Genomic DNA, 17,448 nt, shown 5'->3' on the forward strand with positions numbered 1-17,448 from the left:
AATTCTTTTTTAAAGATCTTTCTAAGATAAAAAACAAATTTTTTTTTACTAATTAATGGCACTGGCATAGCCAAAAGGCCAGTCATGTTTTCTTATAGTTTTATCAACCATTGCTTACTTACCGTGGTACATATATGTGGTACATTGAGTAACAATTATTTGTATAAAATACAATATTAGTGTGTTAGTAAATGCCTAAGGATTTTGTTTACGTATTTTTTTTTTGTTTGTTTTGTTTTCTTTATTATTATTATTTTTTCGTTTTAGGCTTACAATAAAATTTTTTTGTCTGTCGCAGTACTGCTTACAAAGTAATGTTAGTAAATTTTACATACTGATATATAACATTATAAATACTATTATCCTCTAATGTCAATAGATTTGAAACATTTATTGGAAATTTCATGTTGTAAGATATTAAATTTTGATAAAGCTTGTCAATTTCTATTTTTTTTAAAGGACATTCTAAAAGAATATGTTGTAAATCGGCAATTTCATCACACAGACGTTTATTATTATCTAACAAACCTATTTTACATTTATACACTGGAAATAAGGCATGGTTACAGCGCATTCGACTTATAATCCGAATAATTGAACGATTACATATATTCTCAAACCATGGTTTGTCCCTTATTTTTGGTTGTATATTCTTAAAAAACTGTCCCTTCTCTCCTAATTCATATTTTAGCTGCCAATTTTCCTTTAGTTCCTTTCGAAAAATTGGAATAAAGTCAGACTCTGGTATTTTTGATCCGAGTATTCTTCCATTTTTCGCACCATTTTTTGCTAAAGAATCCACTTCTTCATTTTCATCTATACCTGAATGGGCTTTGATCCATGAAATATAAATTTGTTTTCCCCTACTTATTACATTGTGATACAATTCCAAAATATCAAGCAGTATATAATTTAAATTAGGATTTAATCAAAGGTTTTTAAGTTTTTCTACAGAACTTTTAGAGTCTGTGAATATAACAAATTTATCATCTTCTTGTTCTAAACACATAGGTACTAATTGCTAGTTTTATGGCAATAAGCTCTGCACTGAAAATTGACAACATTTCTGGTAGTTTGTATATTAACTTAATATTTTTAGAAGGGTAATAAACGGCACAACCAACTCCATGTTCCGATTTCGATCCATCAGTATAAATTTTTTCATACTCCTTCCACTTAACTGTACAATCCCGATAATATTCTTTTTGTATAATATCACTGTTTTGACACAAGTATCTAACATTAATATGAGTCTTTACTGGATATAGAAACGTTTCATAGGAATAATTCCATAAAGGGATACCATTGGATTGATAAAGTTGTTCATATCTGTGTACATTGGTAATAAAACTTTCAACTAATAATGGTGTTTTTTTCTTCTCCCAATATTTAGATGTCAAAACCATACTGGCTAAACTGTATATTTTAGCTAATACCTTAGATTTCTGACAACTTAACTTTAACACAAATTTGTCAGATAAAAATCTTCTACGCAGGTTCAGTGGTGGTTCACATGTTTCAGCTTCCATGACGTCTATAGGCGTACTTCCCAAGTATCCAATACAAAAAAACAAAAAAGTTACGGTTAAAAAATCAATATATTTTTTTGAAAAAAAAGGAGAAATCCAATTGGAAGCATAATAATGTAAGTTAGCGGTGCTTTTAGTCATTGGCCTTATTTATTCTTCTTTATTTATGTATTATTAATAGATTCTAGAAGTTTGACTGGCTTAGAATGATTAGTTTTTAAAAAACTGAAGTTTAAAGCGAATTACGAATGTTTGCAATTTGGTAAAAAATGACGTTTTCTTCAGAATAGAAAGTTTAGCATCAGAGATACGAGAAAATGTTTAAATATGAAATTGTAGGTAATTTAATTTCCAAGAACTTGGTTTGATAAAATGTGAATCGGCAAAAATTAAGTGAATCGTAAATGAGTATACCATCGAAATACATTGATTTTTTAGATATAAAACTAACATTTTCGATAGCGAATAAATCAAAAACTATTAATTTTATCAAAAAAATGTATAGAACATTTTTTGCTTAAAAGGAATGTTATTAACTTTTGCGGTCAAAATATAATAAAAAATTTCCACCTCCGATATGGGGTAGCAACCACCCCATGGTAAAAACGCCTGTCGGCATCATATAGATTTTGATCCATGGACTGTTCACTACTTATTCTCAAGTTTTCAAGCAAATTGATCCATTCTGTAAATATTGCGAGGTGAAAAGCTTTGGTTCCTGGACTAAATTAGGAGCATTCGAATCGACGGATCCTAAAAAGATCGCGAGCTTCGCGCATTTTCAATGAAAATGTTTTTAAAATGATGACGTCAGAACGTCTGCTCATAAATATCATAAAGAGGAGAAAAACAAAATATTTCGGCAACATAAATAGAGGACCAAAATACCATCTACTTCGCCTTATAATAAAAGGAAAAGTGGAGGGAAATATATGGATTGACCGAAAGAAACTTTAATGGCTGCGTAATATTAGACACTGGTGTGGTTCCACAGTAGAAGAAATATTTCGCGCAGCATCCGATTGATAATAGTACGTTCTTTAAAGGTAAAATATTGCAAAACCTCTAAATTTTAAAGAACCGATTTGATTGACATGAAATTTGGCATACACATAGCTAACAATTCAAAGAAAAAAAGTGATATTGTGCCAATGTGTGCTTTTGCCCTAGGGGTGACTTTCACCGCCTTTTTGTGGTGAAAAATATATGTTCGAAATAAGTCCGGAAATTGATAAAATGACTAATTCTAAGCAACTTTTGTTCCATAAAGTTTTTTCACCAAGTTAATACTTTTCGAGTTATTTGCGAGTGAATATGTACATGAACATACTTACTTTTTGAGTTATTTGCGAAAAACCATCTGAAAACGTGGTTATTTTGTAGAAAAATTAAGTATTTGGTCGAAAAAAATTCTTATCAAAAATATAGCACGTTAAAAATTGAAAAACATGGTGTATACATTAGGTCACTATACCTAGTAGAAGCAGAGTTATCGCTAATGAAAAATAGGTTCATATTCGTCAAATTCCAAATTGAATATTTTAACGGGCCTTAACAAAAAAACGCAGCACTTATTTGGAGAAAACTCATTTTAACTTTTTTAAAGTGTTTAAAAATGCTTATTTTTGTTTTTAAAAAAAAATTTTAGGATCAAAGTAAACAAGTTACCTTCAAATTAAAGTTGGTCCCTTTTTTTGGTAAGAAATTGGGAAAATCACCCCCTAATTAGCATATCAAATGAAGTTAATTGTTACCACTTCACAAGTTTTTTACTCGCATATGTATTGATCATATGATCTGTAAGTTTCATCGGTTTAAAGTGCTTATTTTTGAAAGAGCTGTAGTTAAAAGGGCTTGAACGACTCACTTATCACGAGTGTATGTAAATTTAGAAACACCGAATCTTAACCAATTTTTGTCTTACAGAAAAACAAAAAATATTCAGAAAAGTAAAGCCGACATTTTTATTGATTAAAATTTTTGGTATCTCTAACAATCTTTAAGTTATTTTGAAAAAAATCATTTTTTTCAAAATTAAAATTTTTAAAAATTTTACTATAAAACCAATTTTTTTCAAAAATAATCACTTTGAATCGGTGAAACTTACAGATCATATAAACACAACATAAATAAAGTAACTTGTAAAGCGGAAACGATTAATTTCATTTAAGTTGCTAATTGGGGGGTGATCTTCCTGATTTTTTTTTGCCAAAACAGAAGGGACCGACTTTATTTTGAGCGTAAGTTCCTTACATTTGATGCTTGACATTTTTTTTATAAAAACAGAAATAAAGCTTTTTTTAAACACTTTAAAAAAGTTAAAATGTTGTTTCCCAAGAATGCTTCATTATTTGGATATTTCGCATTGAATTATTCTATTTGGAATTTTTCGAATATGAACCTATTTTTCATTGGCTATAACTCTGATTTTGCTAGGTATAGAAACCTAGTATATACACCGTTTTTTTCACTTATTTATAGGATATAGTATTGCTAGGAATAGTTTTTTCGACAAAATGCTTACGTTTTGAGTTATTTGCGAAAAAACCGTCTAAAAACGTGGTTATTTTGTTCAAAAAGGAACATATTCACTTGCAAATAACTCGAAAAGTATTGATTTGGCGAAAAAACTCTATAAAACAAAAGTTGCTTAAAATTAGTCATTTTATCCATTTCGGGACTTATCTTGGACATATGTTTTTTCGGTCAAAACGGCAAACAGGTGTATGTTCTAAAAAAATTTTTGATAGTGTGTAAAAAATGTTTTATTATCAGCTAAGTACTTTCAACACATAACGTGCCATCATCAGAGTTTCGTCCTCTTATAAAACCTTCATAGAAGAGCAATTGCTAAACGACACAATAAAATACATGGATACTGGGCAAAAGCCACAGAGATCAGGTATAACAACCCCTTAAAATGAATAAAATCACATCTAAATTCTTTTTAATATATAAAAGAATTTAGATGTGATTTTATTCATTTTAAGGGGTTGTTATACCTAAAAAGAATTTAGATGTGATTTTATTCATTTTAAGGGGTTGTTATACCCGATATCTGTGGCTTTTGCCCAGTATCCATGTATTTTATTGTGTCGTTTAGCAATTGCTCTTCTATGAAGGTTTTATAACATTCTGATGATGGCACGTTATGTGTTGAAAGTACTTAGCTGATAATAAAACATTTTTTACACACTATCAAAAATTTTTTGAGAACATACACCTGTTTGCCTTTTTGACCTACTTAGAAGTGTGTACAAGTCTTGCAGTCTTTTCCAATTCAATATGTTTTTTCACCACAGGGTTTTCACCATGGGGTGAAACTCACCCCCAGGGCAAAAGCACACATCGGCACCATATCACTTTTTTTCTTTGAGAAGTTAGCTATGCGTACGCCAAATTTCATGTCAATCCAAGCGGTTCTTTAAAATTTACAGCAAAAACCGCGAAAGAATGTACTATAAAGGTTTCAGGAAATGGTAAATACATATTTATGAGGACGGCCAACGTCTGAATACGGACACGGCAGCTAAAGCAGAAGATACTAATTTTAGATTTATATATTTTGAAGAGTACATTATTGAAAATAAAATACAAAATTTTAAATATTTTATAAAAATATTTATTTATAATATTTAAAGCTTAAACACAGCCTTTGCTATCGTACCCTTCTTCAATAAAGTTATGGCTTCATCGTAATCCTTCAAGGCAAACGTCTTAATTCCTATCTTCTCATAATTTAAATACCTACAAAACAAAAATTTCTTAGAACCCAAAATACCATTTCTTCCTTGTCATCTTACCTGTCACCCATGGCTTCCAATAAACCCAACGACTTGGGAAAGCTGAAAGGGTTAACCAGTACCCCGTAGATTTTTAATTCCTTCATGTATATCTCAAAAGGTTTTATTCTAAAAATATTCAATACTTTAATCGTTAATTGATAAATATAGGGTGAGGCAGATAACTGGCCTATTAGAAATATCTTAAGAACTAATATATAAAAGCAACAGAATCATGAAAATTGGAATGAAAGGGTTTTGAAGGATGGTCTATTAAATGAAAATATTTTCATCTCTTTGCAACTTCCGGTTATACCGGAAGTTGCTTATAACTTTGTTTTTTAAATGGGAAATATATTTTTACATTTTTATATTCTCCTCAATATCTTCTTTCTTAAAAGATGAGATTTTGTAATATTATACAGGGTATTTTAAAAGATATTTACGTATTTTTATGAATTTCGTAGCAACATTCACACCCTGTAGAATTGTAATAGTTTGACATTAAAAACTCTGCTTACATTAAGTGATTTTTATTATAGTCTACTATTGTTAAGAATCATTATTATAGCTAATTTTGAAATTTTAGTATACAGGTTTGGTCGAAATGAATATTTCGGAATGAATATTTTTTGAGTTTTCTTAAATGGAACACCCTATATTTTAGTATTGTAATGAAATGATATTTCATGCTACTTTTTTATTTTATAAGTATTCCCTATACCTAATTGCTTTAATTTGTGAATTTATTAGGTTAGCCTTAAAAAAATTCAATCACAAATAATTTTTCAGAAATAAATACATATTAATCCAGACTGATCCTTAAAATTACCAATAATGGTTTAGCTATCAAAATATCTACGTAGTTAAGATTGTTGGTGCGATTAACAATTAAGCACAAATTAAAGCGGTTAGGTATAGGGAATGCTTAAGAAATAAAAAAGTACCATAAAATATCATTTCATTACAATACTAAAATACAGGGTGTTCCATTTAAGAAAACTCAGAAAATACTCATTCCGAGTTTCGACCAACCCTGTGTACCAGGGGTGGGCAAACTTTTTTTGATAAGGGCCACAAAAAGTTTTTGGTCTATTATCGAGGGCCGCATTTGTTAAAATGTTAAAATTTTTAACTTTACCATAATGTTGATTAAGTGACGTTCTTTGGGTTGTGAGTTCGAATCCTAGCTAGGTAGAAAATTTTTCTTTATAAAATTTTTTGTTTGTATTGGCATTCACATTAGTGATTCAGCCAGAAACGAGATTATAAAAAATTAATAATTAAAAATGATTTCTATTTCATCACCTGAGGGACCGCAAACGTTCGGATACAATTAGCGTCTCTTTGTAAATAAAGTGAAGTCGACTTTACTAAGTTACAAGCCATTTACTCAATACACACACTACACATTACACTATAATCTGATTGCAAAATCAACTGTACCATGCCAATGGCCTTAATTGTCGAGGCATTCAAAGAGCATAGGCGCAAAATTTCGGGCAAATAGTGAGAAAACTAATAAATATTTTTGAAAAATTTAAACGCAGAATGTAAGATTACATTATTACCGAGGGCCGAAAGTTCCTGAAAACCTCTATAATGTTTATTTTAATAAGTTACAGGGGTGAAAAAAAAAGAGAAAACTGAGTGTGATTTTTAATTTCAAATATCTCATTTTTTGTTTTTTCTAAGGGACTTTCGGCCCTCGGTAATAATGTAATCTTTCACTCTGCGTTTAAATTATTTAATAATAATTAATGGTTTTTTCAGGATTCGAAAAAAATTAATGCTAAATAAAAAAATATTTCTTTTTTCACATTGCTATTAGCTACTTATATACATATTTGAAGAGAAATTACGTGCTTAAATAGATGCAAATCTTTCCCTTCACTATTTTTTAATAATGTTCTGAAGCTATTTTCTTGTGGCATCTTATGCAATTTACTATTTTATTTGGGAATAAAGCCACAATTTAAGTTTGAAATTAAATATTTTTGACTTTCGACTTCCACTTCGGAAATCGTTATCAAAATAAGATTTTTTGTTACTTAACAATTTCCGAAGTGGAAGTCAAAACGTCAAATATATTTAATTTCAAAATTAAATGGTAGTTTTATTCCCAAATAAAATAGTTAATTCACTGTTTTTGGTTTCTCTGAAAGAACTAAATAATAAAAAAATATTTCTAGTATGTACATTGTTTAAGGATTTTAATGATGGAAAATGAACGAATTCGAACTTTTTTATATGATGAATGAATAGTTTCAGTTTAATTTTAAAAGTTTTTGTGTGTGTATAAATTTTTGCCCTGCAATGTTACGTTTACAATATTTAAATGATTATGTGCAGGGTAAACGCAAAATAGGATGTTCATTCAAAAATTGTAAATTTACCAAATTTGTCACAGTTTTTCATTTCTAAAATAAAGCAATTTCCTCCCTTAATTTGCAGCATATTTTAAGAACTTTTCCTAAACCTATCCATCGAATATGATTCTGGTCTAAGACATCAGCGTGTTTTGTTTCTAGCTCATCCAAGAATGCTATGATTTCTCGATGATTATATAATCCTCTTGAACGAATAAAATTATCAATATTACTTATAATTGAAATGACTTGTCGACATGCAAAATATTTTTGCACAATACCAGCTGACTATGCAGTGAAAAAATAATAAATCATGTCCTGGAAATTGTTCATGAACGTAATCTTTAAGATTTCTCAACATGACAATATTTGCTCATCTTAAATTTGGTACTCTGTCCGTTGTTACACTTAATAATGGCTTAAGAGGTAATTTATAATTTTCCAGAAAATTCCTGACTATACTTCAAACATATCGTTTCCTGCTGTTTTAGATTTCATAGATTCCGTTGATAGCAGTTTCTTTATAAATATCCATATCGGTATTAATTCCTCAAATAAATATTAATAACTGAGCTATTTCAGTTCTATCAACATTTTCATCCAATGCAATTGCTTTTATAAATTCACCATTGAGAATGATTTGTTCGGTTTAATTAATTTTTGGGTAATTATAAAATTTTTTATGTTTAGAGCTAAAATTACGTTTTATATTATATTTACTTATTACTATTAGCAATAATTAAAAAACAATCATTCTTTAAATGAAAATAAATCATTTTTTTTGCGGGCCGCAAAAAAATGTCTGAAGGGCCACATGCGGCCCGCGGGCTGCACTTTGCCCACCCTTGCTGTATACTAAAATTAAAAATTTAGCTATACTAATGATTCTTAACAATAGTAGACTATATTAAAATGTGGGCACTTTGCCCACCCTTGCTGTAAACTAAAATTAAAAATTTAGCTATACTAATGATTCTTAACAATAGTAGACTATATTAAAAATCATTTGAATTGTAAGTAGAGTTTTAGATGTCAAACTACTACAATTTTACAGGGTGTGAATGTTGCTACTAAATTAATAAAAAACGTAATTATCTGTTAAAATACCCTGTATAACATTACAAAACCTATATTTTAAGAAAGAAGACATCGAAGGGAATCCAAAAATGTAAAAATATACAGGGTGTCCCATTAAAAAAAACGAAGTTATAAGCAACTTCCGGTATAACCGGAAGTAGCAAATAGATGAAAATATTTTCATTAAATATATGACTCTTCAAAACCCCTTAATTCAAATTTTCATGATTCTGTTGCCTTTAGTTCTCGAGATATTTCTAATAGGCACTTTATTTTCCTCACCCTGTATACGGATGTGGAATGAACTTAAAAGAGGTACGTATAATAAACATTACAACTATATTGAAAGTTCAGTTGTTTTATAGTTAAATGCAAAGAAACCTAATTATTATTGCAAATACATTTCAACTTTTTGTCTGTAAACATTTAACTTTTTGCTTATAAATGTTTCGCTATTACCCGAGAAAAATAATTTTTCCATATGGAAATATCGAATTGGAATTCCAATATTCCAATAATATGGAAATATTCGAAAACCTGGCATTTTTAACAAATTAAAAAGTTGTCCTGCAATAATTAGGGACGAAGTTAGTCACTTTTTTTTTTAATTATTAGCTTCTTTGTTTATATCAATTAAGAAACCTAATTGCAGCACTTGAAAGACCAGGAACTGAAATTTTAATGTACAAAGTTTAAACAAATGCCTTTGATTAGAGTCTTCTACAAAGCTTTAAAATGTGGAGCTTTAATTCATTTGGCTTGAGAGGAGAGGTACTTTAAAATTCTTCTTTTTCTTTAAGTACCGTGCCCAAATTTTTAGGCGTGGGTAGCTTCCATAACAATTTGCCGATATCGTTCTCGATCTTGTGCGGCATGTAACAATTGATCTGCTGATAAGCCAGTCCATTGACGAAGGTTTCGGAGCCATGAATATTTCTTTCGACCAATTCCTCTTTTTCCGTCGATCTTTCCATTGAGTATTAACTGCAGCATCCTGTATCTGCTACCTCTCATTATATGCCCCAGATATTCAAGTTTTCTCTTTTTTATCATCTTCATTAAGTCACCTTCGCCTTGACCTACTCTGTTTAAGACTTCTCTGTTTGAAATGCGTTGAACCCAAGATATTCTGAGCATTCTACGATATGACCTCATCTCAAAGGCTTCTAATTTGTTCATCATGTTAACCTTCATGATCCAGGTTTCACATCCATATAGTAATACAGGATACACATAACATTTTAGGAACTTGATTCTTAGTTGTAAGTTCAGGTGAGAGTTGCTCAAAATAGATCTAAGTTTCATAAATGCTCCTCTTGCAATTTCTATATGAGTTTTAATTTCTTCATCCGGATTTAGTGTCTCGTTTATCCAACATCCTAGGTATTTAAAATGGTTAACTTTTGTTATTGATTCATCACTGACAATTAGTTGCATAGGGCCGACGTCTTGTTTACTAACCACAAGTAACTTTGTCTTTGTTGCATTTATGTTAAGTCCGTTATTGGAGCATTCTCTAGTGACTCGATCAATAAGGAATTGAAGATCTTCGATATTTTCAGCCATGATCGCGGTGTCGTCTGCATATCTGATGTTGTTAATAGTTTCTCCCCCGATTCGAACTCCGCATTGTCCTTCCAAGGCTTCATTAAAAATTTTTTCTGAGTATACGTTAAACAAAGTTGGGAATAACACACAACCCTGTCTGGCACCTCTTTGAATGCAAATTTTGTCTGTTTCTTTGCCGTCTACCAGAATAGAAGCTTCTTGATTCCAATATAGATGTTGTAAAAGTCTCAGATCTTTATCATCTATTCCAATCATTTCTAGATATTCAAACAACCTTTCATGTTGAACTCTATCAAACGCCTTCTCAAAATCTATAAAGCAGACGTAAATTGGTTTCTGTACTTCCCATGATCGTTGAAGTAATGTTAACATTGAGAACAAAGCTTCCCTTGTTCCCAATCCTTCTCTGAAACCGAATTGTTTGTTTCCCATTGTCTTTTCACATTTCTGCTTGATTCTATTAAGAATTATCTTAAGAAGTTGCTTGAGAGAGTGGCTCATGAGACTAATTAGTCTAAAGTCTTTACATGATGATGTATTAGGTTTTTTTGGGAGTGGAATAAATGTAGACTCCAACCATATCTGTGGCATCATTCCAGTCTCGTATATATGGTTATAAATGTTTGTTAATTGTGAGACATTGTCGTCATCCAGAAGTTTGAGCCAGTCTGATGGTATTTGTTCAGGGCCTGTTCCCATTTTTGCTCTGTTTGATGGCTTTCTCTACTTCCGCTTTTAAAATACTAGGACCAGTATTCGTATACTTTGTGGTGTTAAGTGGTGGTCTCGTTTCCAGGAAGAGCTCTTTTATATAGTTAGTCCATTCTTCCTTTTTTTCATCCAAGTCGAGAATTATGTTACCTTTGGAGTTTCTCATGAAGTGAGGAGTTCTTTTTCTCTGAGTGTAGGTAATTTATTTAAGCTTTTTATGTATATTAAACTCGTCATGTTTTCTTTGTAGTTCTTCCATTTCACGACATCTTTGTTCCATCCAGTCCTCTTTTGCTCGCTTAACCTCGTATCTTATTTGTCGATATATCTCTCTATACCGAATCTCCTCTTTGTTTTTCCAATTTCTTCTTTGTTGAATAAGGTCTAGTATTTTATCGGTCATCCAATCCTTTTCCTTTATTGGGTCTTTTTCTGGTTTCAAAACTTCGTTTGCTATGGTGACCTTGGCGGAATTCATGACATCTAGATTTTGACCGATATTTTCTTGTTCAGATCTTTCTAACTGTCTTTTAATCTCACGATTTATCTTATTTCCGAACTCATCTGCTATTACGGCATTTCTTAGGAGTCGAGTATTAGGTTTCTTCTGCGTTGTGGGGGCTTTTATTCTTTTTAGTTTTAGTTTGAATCCAGCACAGAGCAGATTATGGTTAGTTGCTGCGTCTGCACTTGGGTATGTTTTTGACGATGTAATACTGTTTCTAAACCTTCTATTAATGATAATGTAGTCAATTTGATTTCTGACTATCTTTCCCTCTTGATCAGCTGGAGATTTCCAGGTATATAGTCGTCTTTTAGGTTGCTGAAACAAAGTATTTGCTATAATGCATTTCTCTTCTTGGCAGAACTGTATTAGTCTTTGCCCTCTTTCGTTCCTTTCTCCAAGTCCATACTTTCCGGTTATATCTTGTGTGATTTCGGCACCAACTTTTGAGTTGAAGTCTCCCATAATAATTGTAGCTTCATGTTTTTTTGTGCTCCGGAGAATTTGTTTAATTTCGCTGTAGAATTGCTCAATTTCTTCATCTGGTTTGTCAGCTGTTGGTGCATAGACTTGTATTATATTAATATTCAGCAGTTTATTTTGCAGCTGAATCATCATGATACGATCATTGAAGGGGACGAAATTTCGGATACAGTTACGAATTTCTTCTTTGACAATGATTGCGACTCCGTTACGTCTGGGTCCTTCTGCCTTTCCCGAGTGGTATACAATGTATCCATTACTCTCAAATATGTTTGACCCTAGCCATTTCGTCTCGCATATACCTAGGATAGGAATGTCTAGTCTGGCCATTTCTAGCTGAATATTTTGTAATTTTGCACCTTCAAACATAGTTGTTACGTTCCACGTAGCTATCTTGTGGATTTCCACGACACGGGGTTTTCGTGTGTTGACGACCTGAGAGGCCCCGTGGTCTGGTTGTGATCTTCCTCCCCTGCCGGATCTTGGATTCCGAAGTCCATGATCATTAAATGTATGTATAGTTTCCTTATCTGTCATGGGAAGCTGTACTAGAGATATCCACAAGGATCTTTAATGTAGTGGTTTCTCCTGGCCTTCTACATCCTGATGCCGTTGACCATTCCCTGGTTCCTCCGCCTTTGAGACCGATTTCTCGGTCTCAGGACAACAGAGTGCCCTACCACTCACCAACTCATCCGCCCGAAGTCGTTGGTCAGTAAGTGGGAGATTACTTATACCGGCAATCATTCGGTGAGAAGTATTGGTAGAGTGATAGAAGTAAAAAATAGTGACCCGTCTGCCCTCGGAAACCTAATAGCCATTCGGGGTCGGAAAAAGTAAGAATCGGCCAATCACTCCCATATAATTTTGGAGCTCACACATTCCCGACATCATGGCCTGACCCATAATAACTTTAAAATTGGCGGTTATAAACTAAGTATGTCACCGGTTTTTATTGAAGGATCTTGACGTTTTTTTTTTAATTTGTTTGTACTCTTTTCGTACATTACGGAATATGACTTTGTTAATAAAATTTAATATTAAATTAACCATATAAAATGTTTAAACAATTTTCGACCAAAAAAAGTTTTGCACGATATTTTTAGTGCGATTTTTATTGAAAAACAGGAATAAATCAATATTCGGTGGCGGCCGTAGTGAAGTGGCTATGCCACTAGCTTAAGAAGCTGGAAGAACCGGGTTCGACCCGGCACTAACAAATTTTTCAATTTCTGATGATGTAACTGAGTTGACACGGTTCTTCGGAGGACACTTAAAGTGGTCCTTAAGTCATATCAGGGATGCTTGGGCGACCTGAAAACTCTGACACCAGACCTTTGCTCGAATGTTATCCGAACTGACTTATAGTTTTATAGTTCACTTACACTTTTATTTACAATAAATTGTTGGAAACAATTGATAAAATTAAAATTGCTCATATAATGTTTAAATATGATATTGTTTACCTACAATTATAAATATTTATCAAATTACATGTTTTTCATATTTAAGAAAAAAAATTGTCTTAACTAATTTTACGTTTTTTAAATAAATAAGTTATTTTAAACTGTAAATAATATAGTCCTAAAAATATCGTAATATTTCCTCAATAATTGTTTAAATAATTTACAAGGTTAATTTAAACTAAATGTATTAACAAACGGCATACATATTTATTTTGTAATGAGGTTCATATTTCATTCCTCGATAATTACGAATTTGAAAATAGTGACTAACTTCCAGAAAAATCATTTTTAAAACAGTTTTTAAAACTTTTGAAGCGAAATTTTAAGTAATCGAAATCAAAATTTCAAAATGCAACAATTAAACCAACATTTGGTTATTGATTGTTTTTACAAAAGTTATTACTTGTTATTTGTATAACTTTTTCCTATTTTATGATTTTGTTTATTTCATGATTTTGTTTTTCTTTTAGGAAAAAAATTAATGTTGTTTTTATTTAAGCGCTTTTAAAATAGTATCTCATTTTGTGCATATTTCTTGCTTTTTCAAGTGGAACTTATTTATGCCTTTTATTACGAACTCTAGTCATTAGCAAATAACATGACTATTCTTCTATTCAATATTGCCCCTAGAGAAATATATTAGAGAATGTGGAATAACAACAAGGGGAACTAACGTGTGATCCAAAATTATTGTCACATAGGTGGCTTTGAACGACAGAGATAGCTATACAGTCCATGTCTATTCTTAATAATTCAGATATACTTTCCAGTTTACGTCAACTTTGAAGTGTACGTCAAATTAACAAGAAAAGTTAGGTTATGTGAAGATGTTAGTGGTGGAGATATATGTACAATATACAGCATCTTGTTTGATTTTATTTTTTATTGTTACTTATAATTTTGTTAATTCTTTTTATTTTTGATAAAATTCTGTGTTAAAGGTTTTGGCTGATTTTTTATATTTTATAATGTTAATCAAAATTAATTGATAAACCAATGATATAAATTCAGATTAAAACAAGACATACGTAATTTCTTGCACGGCTAGCTTTGATCCCAATAACTGTGGATCGCTCGTTATTATTAATAGGAGTGTACAGATACTAGCGTATGCAGACGATACCGATATTATAGCAACAACAAAGGAGGATCTGGTCTAATCGTTCAATAAAACCGTTGATTGAATAGGTACACGAATTCGGTTATTCAATCAACGATAAAACTAAGTACATGAAGGTGTCAAACCATAATCAAGTAGCAAAACTCGGAGATCCTGGAGGAACATATACTTTCGAAGGAGTAAGAGAGTTCATATATCTAGGCTCACAAATCAACCAAAGTAACAGTAACTGCAGAAATTAAGAGACGTATATATCTAGCAAATAGAGCATACTATAGATTAAAGAAACCTTTAACATTAAACATAGGCCCAGAAAAACGAAGATATTGATATACAAAACTCTAATCAAGCCCGTACTTACTTACTCGTCAGAAACGTGGACGATGATAAAAAGTGATAAATAACGTTTAGGCTGTTTTGATCATGAAATCCTCAGACGTATTTATAAAGGCATGCGGCGTAGAAGCTATAATTTTGAGCTTTACCGTTTTTATATTGAGCCTAGTATTGGTAGGTCCATCAAAATAAACAGGCTGCGGTGCCTATAGGCACTTAGAGAGAATGAATCAGATGGAGCCGTCGAAACACATTTATAACCAAAGACCGGTGGATTCAGGAGAAGAGACCCAGCCCACGATTTAAGGACCAGGTGGAAGACGGCTTACACGTGTTAAAATTACGAAATTGGAGAACCAAGACGAAAAATAGGAAGAATAGGAAAGAATAGGAAGAATAGAAAACTGATTCGAGAACAGGCCAAGACCCACCATGAGTTGTAGAGCCAATGCTGATGATGATATGGATATGCCAAAACGCTTAAATATGCTATCAAAAATATATTGAAACCCATAGCAGCACAGTTGTCAGACTTATAGTCTTGTACCTATCGCTACCTACTGACTGCTGAAACTGTTGGTCCAATGTAACATAATATTCTATCGATTGTTTATTATTCAGTGCGTAAATCGTTCAGCTGGACATAGGGAACATACATTGTATATATTTAGATACATAAATACATACATTGTATTATATTAAGATAATTGTGGCAACTTCGCTCTCTCAATGACAATATAGTTGTTAGCATTAAGGGGCATTAACCTCAAAATTGACAATTAATTTCGGGTGACACAAATAAACGTCAAAACATGACATTGTAGTAGAATTATTTTTGACCTAATGGGAAAACTGTGTCTGTTTAATTTGGAAATTAATTTTTAAATAAAAGATATTTTAAAAATTAAAGTAAAATTATTAATTCATTAGTCATAATCTTTGTTTTTGATTTATTTATGGACTGCCTTGCATTCAAAATCACTTATTCTATTCGTTTTAACAGCTCTATTGCACCAGAAACTCGTACTCGAACAGAAGTTTAAATTAACACAGGTTAGCGCAATTGCTACAATGATCTTAATGTATATTCCCTATTAGTGTTGCCCAAATGCAAGACCAAGACGAGACTTAGACAGTCTTGGTCTTGGTCTTGCGCCAATACACCTGGTCTTGGTCTTGGTCTTGCACTCTCGGTCTTGGTCTTGGTCTTGCGGCAAGAGTCTTGCAAGTCTCGCAGTTACCCATTAGCCTTTTGCTGTTTATTTATTAAGCGTTACTTTAGATCTTAAAATAACGTACATTTCACAGGTTCTAAAAGTGCCGATGGGGGATGGAGTCTATTCGCAGTATTATAGTCGGTGTAAGAGAGAGAAAGTATTCGAAATCATAAAATAACAAATGATATATTATTTGTTATTTCATTATTTCGAATACGTCCTCTCTTTACATCGGCTATAACACTACGCATAGACGCCATCTCCCACCGGCTCCTTTAGAATCTGTACACTGTAACAGAGTGGGTACATTTTAACCTTGAATTAACATAGCGATAGTAATGACCAATAAAGTTAATAAATGTCTAAACTGACATTGGGTAAGGTGTGAACCCACGATCTAAGCGATCCGTGCCTATGCTCTAACTAACTGAGCTATCCATGGCCAACGGGAGTCAGTCTGTTCTAATAAACATTTGCATTTAATAAGCTTACATGTGCTAAAACATGGGTTAAATAAAATACAAAAAACCAAATTAATGACAAAGTTGACTGTATTTCAAAGACCATTATCTGTCTAGAAAGGGATTGATCGACCCCCACCTTATATGAAGTGGAATAAAATTATACAATTTGCCATTTATTTAAATAAAAAATCAAATACAATACAAATTAAGTTACAGATCAGTACGCAATTGCTATGACGTTATTGTTACTTTCTCTTTACATTAATTTTTTTGACCAAGAATTAATACAAAGTACATAATACAATTCTTTATACTCGTTACTATCCAAATTTTCCAATACCAAAAAGGTTACGTTCACTACGGAGACCATCGTATGGTATCCTAGCCTAGAGCATAGTATCCTATTCTTCATATTCGTGAATTCTCGCATATAAAATAATGCATTTATTTTACCTGGCGATCGAAACTATATTATCGATCGCTATGTAAAATAAATGCACTATTTTGAATGCCAGAATTCACGAATATGAAGAGCAGGATACTATGCTCTAGCTCTAGGCTAGGTTACCATGCGATGGTCTCCGTAGTGAACGTAACTCGTAAATGATATTGTTACTTTCCCTAGTCCAATTATTGGACGTTACGAATAATATTCTATTATAGTCCAATACCCTACCGTTAGTTCGTTACTTTAAATATTTCGGTATCTTGTTTATAGGGTAGCCGGAATTATCTGTTAATTTGTCTCGTTACTTTTGAATAACTTTAATACTACAATTATTAAAGTAATTTAAAAAAGCATGAAAATAGAGACTTCATC

General features: G+C 31.8%; 1 protein-coding gene across 1 annotated transcript in view; it reads right to left on the bottom strand.

The window, feature by feature from the left end:
- Positions 1–5,073: 5,073 nt before the first annotated feature.
- Positions 5,074–17,448, bottom strand: part of LOC114324349 (D-altritol 5-dehydrogenase) — a 59,088-nt gene continuing 46,713 nt past the window's right edge. The window contains exons 6-7 of the mRNA XM_028272152.2: positions 5,333–5,440; positions 5,074–5,276 (exon numbers count right to left, since the gene is read on the bottom strand). Coding sequence (XP_028127953.1) covers positions 5,165–5,276; positions 5,333–5,440 — 220 coding nt within the window. The 3' untranslated portion in view covers positions 5,074–5,164. The remainder of the gene's footprint in view (positions 5,277–5,332; positions 5,441–17,448) is intronic.

This window comes from Diabrotica virgifera, chromosome 3 (genome assembly GCF_917563875.1).
Source record: "Diabrotica virgifera virgifera chromosome 3, PGI_DIABVI_V3a".
In the NCBI taxonomy this organism is placed as follows: Eukaryota; Metazoa; Arthropoda; class Insecta; order Coleoptera; family Chrysomelidae; genus Diabrotica; species Diabrotica virgifera.